This window comes from Osmerus eperlanus, chromosome 14 (genome assembly GCF_963692335.1).
Source record: "Osmerus eperlanus chromosome 14, fOsmEpe2.1, whole genome shotgun sequence".
In the NCBI taxonomy this organism is placed as follows: Eukaryota; Metazoa; Chordata; class Actinopteri; order Osmeriformes; family Osmeridae; genus Osmerus; species Osmerus eperlanus.
The window spans coordinates 12,058,841-12,070,559 of NC_085031.1; the positions used below are offsets into that span (position 1 = coordinate 12,058,841).

The following is an 11,719-nucleotide window of genomic DNA, read 5'->3' on the forward strand; positions in this document are numbered from 1 at the left end:
TGGCCTATGCTAACCGGGTATCGCCAGACCAATTTGCAAATGTGTGTTAGTCTGGATCCTCTCAGTTCATTTTTGATGTCCAAGGGGCATTATATATATAAATGCCTTACATAAAATGCTTCTGGATGTAATAGGATAGAATTGGATTGATACAACCAATCTGTACAGTCATTGTTGTTAACCCCCCCCCCCCCCCCCCCCCAGACTTTAGATTTAGACAAATACATGAACTTCCTTTTGGAAACCTCTCGGTGTCTGGTTAAACTCTTTCCCAAACTGGTTCACACTGAAAGAATCACATTTCTGTCAAATCTATTATAAGCTTGCATCTTAGGCATGAGATCGGTGTTCACACATTTAAAAGTTAATTAATGCATTATGTATATCAGCAGTGTGAAAGATGCATGGTGGTGTACAGTGTGAGTTGACGTGTGAAGATGTGTGTACGTGAGCTTATGTGTATGCAGTTACACATTTATATACACACATCTAGGGAACATCACATGGGCTGTATCATTTCACTAGTTCACCCGGCATGTAAGTGTGCGTGTATGATAATGCATGTGGGTTTAATATAGCCATTACAGTAGCTCATTAGTGTGGCATAGAGAGAATGCAAGGCCTATCTAAACATGCTATTTAATGATCCCCTTGGGATGTAGCTACTGAATATGCAACAGTGAATACTTATTTTTTATCAAGAATCCCTGGTTGGGTGTGTAAATAGTTGAGACACACACACAGACACTCCTTTTCTCACTCTCTGTTGAAATGGAACAAGAAAAAAAATTGACTGTATCGATGCAACTGGTGGGCTTACGACGGCAACACATGTGGCAATGTAAATCTGAGATGGAATGCTTGTCTTTATTGTGCCAATTAAAATTCAGTTCCTGTAAATCTCATTATTTCTCATTAAAAACGTGAACAACATTTACATCACAAAACAACATTGGAGGCTGACTCTTTATGGACTGGGGGGGATTACTACACGTGTTTTTCATTTAATTTGTATTTTTTGCTAATTTTACATGTAATGTCAAAGTTGGCTTCACAGGTGACCTACAATTGCAACTAAACCAACCAAAAACCACCACAGTAGAGAAGGACAAGCTCCCAGGAAAACTTGAGAGAAAACATGGAGGAAACCTTGGGAGAAGCAGTTTATTGAGGGATTCTTTGTTCCAGAGATGGTTGGTGATACAAAGAGGTGCAAATCACAGGCTGAATACAATCATGCAGTGAGAATATGTGTAAAGAAATGTGTGAATAGATAAGGTAAAACACAGTTATTCAGAGATCTGAATTAGTAGTGCTCAGCATTGGCAGTCAGTTTGGGCAGTGGTCAGCTACACGTTACAGGACCAACATAACACCACAAGGGACCAGGAACTGTGGGTGGTCCATCATAGGAAACCTACGTGCCAACTGGGCAGACCGTTGACCTGTCAGATATTGACAGCTCAACCTCCAGGATGTATTTTTTTTATTGTCCACCATTATGATTGGTAATACTAACAAGACAGTGCTTGAATGAGTACCAGCACTGCCACCGCACAGGTACCAAACCACCAGCTAGCTTGACTTGTTTCTATAAAGTTTAGGATTTAGTCCTGGGTAAGTGTCACACACAACATATATTAGACTGACCTATTAATGAAAGATGAATTACTGTCAAACTGGCCTTAATTACCCAATAACGCTACAATGAAGACAATTTAAGTCCCAAATCTGAATCAAAGTATTTTTATTTGAAACTTTTTAAAAGAAAAAAACACTGTCAAAACACTATGATGTTGATAAGACATTAGAAATTGATCAATAGGTTCTGCATCGATCAAGAGGTTATCCACTGGGGTCTGCATCACCCTCCATCCTCTTCAAAAAGTGTCCTTCCTCACAGTCTTCCTCTTGCGAGCAGGCGGCTCCAGAACTTGACCTACAGAACTGCCGGGCGGGCCAGAAGTCTTCCTAGTCATCGTTTCCCTCCAGCTCCTTTTGCGCGACACACCCTGTTGAAGACCCAGTGTGGGGCTTGAGCAGCTCCCTCTCGCCCCCTCAGTCTGAGGGCTCAGGCGCCTGCTGATCTGCCCTCCCATGGAGCCGCTCCCTCTGCGTGGGGTCGGAGCTGGAGCTCCGGAGGGCTCACCCTTCCCTGAGTGGAGAAGGGTTGACAACAAGCTGTCAGCTTCGGGCACGTTTGAGCCCCTTTTGCAGCAGGGACGAATCTCCTCCCCGATCTCATCGTCGGCACGGCAACGTTTGGGCACCTGCGTGTGCCGCGAGGTGGAGCTGTAGGAGCTGACGATGTCTTGGTCCACCCCTTTACAGAAGAAACTGATGTTTCTCAATCGTTCCAGATCTTGGTTTGACCCTCTGTCTGCCCTAGTAACAGACTGCTGTCTGAAGAGGCTGTGGGGTGTTTTGTGGACACCTTCAATAGATTGACAACGAAAGGAAGCCACCTCATTGTCTCCATCATCATGGTCGGTCTTTGGTGTGTCCTTCTCAAAAAGAACAGATCCTAGTCTATAATGGACAGAAATTGGAGTAATGTCCTCGATTAAGGGATTTGCCGCCATAAAGCAATGGTAGACTGGTATCTCTTGGTTGACCCTAGGTGCCTCCTCTGCTCTACCAGAGGAGTTGGTTAAACCCACAGCCATTACAGGCCTCGAGGCTGTACACATCTTCCTGATGTAGTCCCTGAACTCTTGGCTCCAAGGAGCGCTATGGCAAGCTGCGTACACATGAAGCTCCTCTTCCTCAGAAGCTGCAGAGAAGAATGTTCCAATGTGAGCTGGCACCTCAGGAACTGGGCTTTGTCGAGCCACTATGTAGGGAAGGTAAGAACAACAAAAGGCTGTCCCTGGTTTGATTGTTTTAGGCCTTGGCATTTCTGCAGATGTAAAGAATTTGGAGTTGCAACAAACTTAAAAAAAGATTGAGTAGTAGCACAGTGACTTGTAATCTAAAGATTATAATTTGTTGGATCCATAATAGGCTTGTTTCATTTTTAAAAGCTTTAAGTTTGTCAGAGTGAAGGATTCCAAAACGTGTTTAGCTGTAGAATGATGATTTAATTTGACAGAGTCTGAGGTTAGTGTGTTAAAGTAATGACATCACAATGCTACTCTGTGACATCACAAATACAGTAACTAAAGCGGTAGTGAATTGGTCATTGAAGTTTTCAATTACATGTGTATTTGTTGTGATGTAAGGTTGTCTTTTATTACTCCAGCTATTTGTATTTTGTTAAATATTCAAATTACCACAATAAGATACGTGAGTTGTCGAATGTTTGTTGTTTAAGTAGGTGCTAGCTGTTGTGACAGGAGATGCCAGCGTTGTTCTGCCCTGGTATTGTGTGTGATCGCCCCATTATTCCTGTGTTGCAGAATAAACATATACACAGATGACAGATAGTACAGATAGTCCACGACTCCACTGCATATTCAGCTGACCGCAAAGAAAAAACATTTTAGTTTAGATTATTGTAACGGGCTGGTTAGAGTCTGTTACAGACGCGATAGATGTCGCCACCCTCTGAATATTGGATAAAGTATTTATGTGGTAGAGATACATCTCAGGAACATTTACCAATGCAGAGCGGCAGCTGAATCTCACACCTTCTCAGCCATCCTCCCTGCCATATTGAATAGCACAGACACTTTCCCAAGTGATCTGACCTTCATCAAACACAAGCATCACCATCTGCCAATAAGTTGTCTGACTAGCCTCTCTCCCTGAGCCCACCAACCCATCTACAGCAATGGAGTGCAGAGGGGGAAGATGTAGGGGAGACATTAGACAAACACGTTGGCACGGTGATCATATGATCACACCCAAACACAAAGATTCAGGTAACCAAGTGAAAGTTTACTTTCAGTAACCTGAATGAACTCGCTGGAGTGGGTAAAGCCTTGTGTAGAGCTAGAGGTGTTCATGCCCAGGTCTCTTCTTAAAACATATACAACCCTGTCTCCATTCACTCAAAGAAGACATCAGATATAATCAAACTAAAACAAACCATTTATCACGAATGATTCTTATTCAATGTGAGGAAACATCAACCTATTTATAGACCAGAGAAACAAGGATTTAAGCCATTTTTATATCATCTGCTGTCACTTACATACTCCTGCAACATCAATTACTGTACATGAACCAAGATAACATAGCTATGATATGGCAAACACCGCCATATTGGAAAAACAGATGGTGGGGACTTTTAAGTCGAATTTCCTGCACCTTCTTCTTTGATGAGCAGTTGCTGAAGACCTACACTCACTGCACCTGTCTCCTAAACATATGGTGTGTATTGTACTTAAACAAAGAAACTGGCAACATTATCAACTGTAATTATATGTAGGATAGGTATGCTTAACAAACGCATCATCACTGTCTCAAAGTTGTTAAATTGCAAAGCTGAAAGTAAGTCCATGAGTGGTGCTGGAAGACGTGCTTGTTAAGCACTTAATACTATTTCAGCAAACTAAGTCTGTATATCTTTTTTTAACATTAATATAAATGTAATGTGGGATCATCTGTTTTTGCAATGTTTTAATCTGAGAGGCATCGCCTGTAATGCTGATAATGCCTAACTAATCCAGGATATCGCAAATGTATCCCCAAACCCACATGTAAGCAATCCTAGCCTTTCCGATTGTATCACTCACCACTTAATCAGGGGGCAATTCACACACACACACAATACGTGTGTGTGTGTGTTTTTTGATATAACCTCTTCCATCTGTGATTTATGTTGAATTACTGTAACCACATTCATCTGTATTTCTAGGAAACAGAATGACAGCATCTATCCAACTGTTTGAAATTAGGGTGTACCAATACAATGAATGCATTGGAAATCCCATCTTTTCTGGAGTATGGAAAGCTCTACATTAGATAGACACAAACCACAGAAATATTATATTGTCTGACCTCAAAAGACAAAAGTTAATTGCACCCTTTTTTTCTTCCTAGTCACAGATTTCTTTATGAACAGATATCACAATGACGAAGATAACTTCCCGACAGGTAGACTCCATTCAGAGCAAGGAAAAAGAGAGAGAGAGAGGAAAAAACCATCATTGTCTCGTTGAGCATAAAGTCAATACAGGGCTTAGAACCTTGGCAGAAACTTCCTGTTTCCCCTTTCTCTCGCTCTACGTGTTATAGAAAAGAACATTTTGGAGTGAAATTGAAATAACAACTGCGGCAAGAAAAAAACGGCGTAGGTGGGGGGGGGGCGGGGGTTTGGAACAATCGTCTAGGTAATTAGTTGCCTGCAAGCGGGAGATAAGGAGGCGAAGACTTTCTTTGATGTTGATAACGCAACATTATCTTTCAGAGTGTGCAATATGGTCCCAACCTGGGCCCTCTGAATAAGAAATACCTACACACAAGAATCCCCATGGGGAACTGTTTCTTTCTCTATTTGTGGGGGGTTTGTCTCCCTGTTCTCCTCCTTTTCTCCTCCGCCCTCCTATCCTCCCCTCCTCTCCTTCTCCCTTCCATCCTCCCCCTCTCTCACGGGGTCAGTTGGTACTGCAAAGTAACTTGGACCATGTGCTCCTTAATGAGACCTGTACACTCCATCTGGACTCAGTCTGAGCTCCGAGATGTTTATACCAAACCCACACCGTGGCTCCACAGCCACAACCAGCACATCAATCGGATCGGAGGCCCCCGTGGCGCTCTGACTGACACGCTTCCCCCGCTAAACGCTAACCGCTACATCCTGCGCCGAGGCGTGACATCGTCCCCCCGGCGACATCAAAGGGAAGACGGGGCAAACGCCTCTGCGAGGCCTGGCAGGCGAGTCAGATGCGGGGAAACGACGCGAGCGCACGCACACACACACACACACAAACGCGCACACAGATTCTCGGTAGGCTCTCATGATCAGCTATTGTCAATTGACCCCTCAACATCAGCATGCGGGCAGAGGGATTTTCAGAGGGCGCGGTGCCTTGCTTGGCCAGTTGTGAAGCGGTGAAAGTAAAGCGGTGAAAACGGTGAAAGTGAAGAGATGGAAAGGAAGACAAAGACTGGAAGGCGAGGAGAGAATACGCTGATACACGCTGTCATCTGGCATTAGGCACACACCCCTCAGCATGAACACGGGCAGAGCCTGGAATACAGAGTGGTGTTTACAGTATGGTTGTCAAGTCAACACACACACATACACACATACGCATACACTCATCAGCATACCAGTGACAGCCAAAACATTGCACAGTAATTGAACCCTCTGCTGCACAGTTCCGGCAGTGAGAAATGAACTACAACTTAACAATGACTGATAGGAATTTGGCACCATGCCAAGTTTGTTAGTGACGGTGCCAATTTGTGCTTGAGAGACTCGAAAAAAAAGAGCACATTCAAATCCAGTGTACATGACCCCATGAGCTGTTACAGTAAAACAACAATGGGATCTCTAGTTCTACAATACTATGCCTGGTAAAAAAAATATGCAGTTCCTTGACACTTACAATGGAAATACTGTTAAAACTGTGTACTTCTTAATTATCTGCTGCACTCGGTACAGTAATTGGCCTACATTTTTCAACACTTTGGATAAAAGCTTCTAAGAAATAAAAGAACGTCAATGTCATGTCACACACTTCCGCGTCTTGCGACGTATAAGTAAGTAAGTAAATAAGACTTTATTTATATAGCACTTTTCATACAAGAATTTCAGCTCAAAGTGCTTTACATAAAATCAACAAAAACAATAATACAAGTGTTGATCTAAAACATATAACAAACTAGCCGCACTCTATCTGCGGTCTCTCGAATCCGTCTTAGATCCGAGCTGCCACTTGCAGTTTCTAATAGTATAGTATAAGCGCAGCTAGTTCAAGCAGGGCAATCAGCGTCATCCATTTATCAGAGACGTAAGGCGTCTCACTCCACCTTCCTTTCCTCCGCCCACTACCACACCCATGTTAGCAGCGCATATCCATTGGGCCACGTCCGATAAGTCGTCTTTAAAAGACGCGCGGATACGCACACACACGCACACACTCAGCCCATTTGTTGTATGATCAGTGCTGCTGCCACCCTCCACCGTCCCCTTCTCCCCCATGCTGTCTGTATGTTCTATCCACCAGGGGGATTATATCTCTATTGCTCCCTGCCTCATATGTCATGTATGTATGTGTTGCATCGAGGAGGCAGGGAGTGCTTCCCTTAGATCACCCACTCCGCCAAAGTTAATCTACATGTCCATGTCATGTAACAATAAATGCTCAAATCTGATTGTCTTGACTGAACTAATGATGTTTCCTCACTGAATCTCTTATCGGTGAGTCACCTCAGAGCATGACGACTTGCACACTCGGTTAGAGAAGCGTTAAGTTCTGAAAAGAAAAGAAAAAAGCAGGGAGGTTCCATCTGGATGACCGACATCGAGATGCGAAACAGGAGTGTGACACACTAAGACCTTTGTACTCCAAGAGTGGGTTAGGGGGTGGTGGTGGTGGTGGGGGGGGGGGTCAAAGATGTGACTAGGGTGAACATGAGTGTTGATTAAGGCGGCCATTTTTGATTAATCTGAAGCTGGGAGTGATGGTGTCAGAAGCTCCCCCCCCCCCCTCTCGACCTTAAGCTGAGAGCACCGTGAGGCTTTACCGGTCAATTTACACTGGGATAAATGGAAGCTTATGTTAGCTAGCATCTGTCTGCTCCCTTGTGCAGGCTCACACATACGTTCTGACAAACACAAACTCACACACACACACCAACATACACACACCAACACAGGCCAGTCTCAAGCTACAAGGGAGGTGTGATCAGAACTTAATTCAGGGGAGGTCAAATGATGATGACTGGCAAATGGAAAAAGAGGGGGCTGGTGGTGGTGGTGGGGGAAGGGGAGCGCGGTGTAGAGAAAGAGCCTGCAACTCTCGATGGATCTCATTTCAAAGAGAGAAATAGAAAGACTATTAAGGGAGTTTAGTGGAGGGAATTGAAGCATGGTCCCCGCTTCACCGAGGGCAAATATGATGAGTAAACTGTTGAAACTGGTACTGGTGGAATGTGGTGCTCATCACGTGGTCACACACACACACACACACACACATCCGCATACTCGCACACATGCAGGCATGCACATACACACACACACACGCTCACACGAGCACACACGCACGTGTACACACAGGCACGTACACACACACACACGATCAGTCAGAGCCGTTGTCACAATGTCTGTTTATGTATGTGACATGCATGGCCTTGCTGACTTCCTCACTGAACAACCGTCATCCAGCTGGTGCTCGGTTCCTTCTCCATTGTGTGAGAGTGTGCCGCGTCAAGTCCGCCCAAATTGAATGGAGCGGAACAGTGGGGAAAAGAGAAAAAAATGGGGGAGATAAAAGAGAGAGAGGAATAATGATGTTATTGCAAGGTGTTCATCTGACATATGAGTCCACACACCCTGTTGGTTTGAAGTGGCAGAGATTTGAGATAAACACCAGTCGAGATGATGGAGAACTCTTGTGGAACAGGAGAGTGATGGGAGGGGGGGCATATACATAGAGAGTAAGAGAGAGAGAGTGAGAGTGAGTGTGTGGGTTGGTGGGTGAGTGAGAGAGTTGATTGGAGAGGGTGTGTATATAAATGCAGAACTGTGTAGAGATGTATTTTTACCACCTCTGCTGTGGTGTCTGATTAAAGCTTTGTGAGGGGTGGGTAACCATTTGCAATATGTGTCCATGCCTGCCTACAGTACATGAACAATTATGCTTTCAAGTTTGGGTCAACTCCACTTTTGCTAGAGTTGAAAATACAATTTCCCGGCAGCGTGGCTACCACAGAGTGGTATATAAATAAAGTTGACCCTAACTTGAATCCCTTTTATCATCATGATGCTATATTGTTTACGATAACTCCCTACTGTAAGTTAATTGTCCATGGGAAGAGGCTGGCTAACACCGCACAATACATTTTCACTTATCAATCCCTGTTCTCTCTCCATCCACTTCAGTAAAATGTGTCTGTATACACTGTGGGGTTTTATCCACTACAAACTCATAATGAATCATCGAGAAAAAAAAAGAAAGAAAAATATCTGGGTTATTTGCCATTGGTTAGCCAATGCTAAAAGGAAGACATAGTGGTTTAGAGGGATGGGGTATGTGTGTGTTGGGGGAGGGGGTGGGGTGTGGGGGGTGGTGGTGGGGGTAATGCATTTTCCAAAACAAAAACTCTACAGCTTGATGAAAGCGAGCCCGACAGTTGAGAAATGAACAGAGGGGATTTAGAGAACCAAAATATAAAATATAGATTGATGACCCATCCCAAGTGTTTACCCAAACAGCTAGCATGGTTGGGGGAGGGGGTGGGAGGTGTGGGTGTGTCTGTGGTGTATATGTGTGTGTGAGGGGGGGCGGGAAGCCAGAAAGCCTATCAAATACTCACCATGCACTCCCACAACAAATCATCAAATCTCACACCGGTTTGTGTGAAGCGTGAGAGGAGGATCAATTTGCATTTTTTCCTGGAAAAAATGGAAAATGTCACTGAACTTCAGGCAACGGCTCTTTGTTTTCAGTCTGCTGTCATTAACCCGGCAGCACAGAAATGCATTACAGCCTGACTCAGGCCTAAATCACTGTTTTCTACCCCCTTTCTCTCTCTAAACTCAGAGATTGAAGGAGTGGGAAGCACAGAGAGAGAGGTTATGTAATTCACTAATCAATAGAACTAGTCATTGGGTACTAGTTAGTATGTTCTCATGTGCATATGCTATTGGTAAGAGTTGATTGTGTCTATTCATCAGGCTGAATAGATGTTCGGGGTCAGGACAAAGTACTGGGGAAACGTTCCATGTGGTGACTATGGAGAGAGCTCCTATGATCTCTGTCTGCCTTGAAAGTTGTCATGGGCTGGGAGCTGTGAATCTTTCTCTGTGACTGTTGTAACACCGTTACTGCCTGTCACTATCTATGTTTACTTTCTTTTGCCCTATAAAAGATGGCCCTCTGGCTTTCAGAGCTGAGAGAGACATGGTTGAAACCTAAGCCTGGTGTTGTGTTGTCATTTATTGTCAGAGGTCTGGTTGTCTCTCCCAATCTGCAGATTGATAATACTTCAAGAACTCAACCGAACTTAGTCACTCTGTTAATGAGGAGACGGGAGGGAGGTTTTCTCAGAGAGAGAGAGAGAGAGAGAGAGAGAGAGAGAGAGAGAGAGAGAGAGAGAGAGAGAGAGAGAGAGAGAGAGAGAGAGGGAGGGAGGGAGGGAGAGAGAGAGAGAGAGAGAGAGAGAGAGAGAGAGAGAGAGAGAGAGAGAGAGAGGGAGGGAGGGAGGGAGGGAGGGAGGGAGGGAGGGAGGGAGGGAGGGAGAAAGAATGACGGTGAGAAAGAGAGAGAGGGAAACAGAAAGAGACTGAGAGAGAGAACCACCTGACTGCTCCCCAGAGATCTCCAGGTCTACTTGAAGACCATCCCAGGACCACCCCTCCAGAGGCTCTCCTATTAAAACAAGATGGAGGGGAGACAAGGTGAAGTCGCACTCGGTGGTTCTGGGTCAAGGCTCCCTCAGCTGTCAATTAGAACTGTACGTAATGAGAGATGGTGTTTATTTACCATTCCATATGTTACACCCACTCCAAGGAAAACCCTTTGTTTAATTACACCAGGTTGCCGAGCAACCGGTTAAGATAAGTCACGCTTGGTCGGGTCTGTAATATGCAGCGTGGTATCTACAGTTATGGAAAACTGGAGACAGGAGAGAGGAGGTGGTTATGAACAGCAGGCATCTTCTCGTGTTAACACTACGGTGCTATTGTGTTTGTGCTCAGGAGGAGCAGAGAAGATCAGGAAACTACAGGGCATTTTCATTGAGAATTGGTTCTAAGTCGACTTATCTGGATAAATACAGATTAGATACAAAAGTATATAAAGTGTTATGAAAACCTCTGAAGGCAACCCTTACTGACACTGGATGTAGTAACGGTTTAGGCTCTGTGGATGGTTAGCCACAGGTTTAGGGACAGCCATCGTAGCATTACAAACTATTTGCAATGTGTTCCTCTCCATCTCTCTACCCCCACCCCACCCCACCTCTCCCTCCCCCTCCACCCCATCTCTCTACCTCCACCCCATCTCTCTACCTCCACCCCACCCCACCTCCCCCTCCACCCCATCTCTCTACCTCCACCCCACCTCTCCCTCCCCCTCCACCCCATCTCTCTACCTCCACCCCATCTCTCTACCTCCACCCCACCTCTCCCTCCCCCTCCACCCTACCCCACCCCATCTCTCTACCTCCACCTCATCTCTCCTTATACCCTCATCTCTCCCTCTACCCTCATTTCTCCCTCTCCGCCACCCCTTCTCTGCCTTCCCCACCATCCAACCTGCCCCCCATATCTCTGCCCCCATTCTCCCCCAACTCAACCCATCTCTCTCCCTCCCCACCCCTCCATATTCTTCCCTTTCCACTCTCAGACACTCTGGAACCGTGTTTTTTTCACCCCATGACCCCTCTTGCCTATGAAACACAAGCAGGCCTTGTCTCAAGCTCTTAGTAACCACAGCATAATACACCATTAATATTGCATGGCTGTGTCTTTATCGACCCGGCCCATGCCAGGAAAACATCTTAGGGGCTCTGAGGTACAAGCCGCGCGGTGGGCCAGGCTAAATCAGGCCCGTGGACTGTGGTGCAGTCCGGACCGCACGCCGGGAAGGGAACTCGCCGGAAA

General features: G+C 45.3%; 1 protein-coding gene across 1 annotated transcript; it reads right to left on the reverse strand.

The window, feature by feature from the left end:
- Positions 1–1,732: 1,732 nt before the first annotated feature.
- On the reverse strand, positions 1,733–10,478 carry LOC134034311 (uncharacterized). Its single transcript, XM_062478780.1, has 2 exons — positions 10,416–10,478; positions 1,733–2,773 (listed from the first exon to the last, which is right to left on the reverse strand). Exon 2 carries the CDS (start codon positions 2,688–2,690, stop codon positions 1,881–1,883), a length of 810 nt encoding a protein of 269 aa, XP_062334764.1. The 5' UTR covers positions 2,691–2,773; positions 10,416–10,478; the 3' UTR covers positions 1,733–1,880.
- Positions 10,479–11,719: the final 1,241 nt, after the last annotated feature.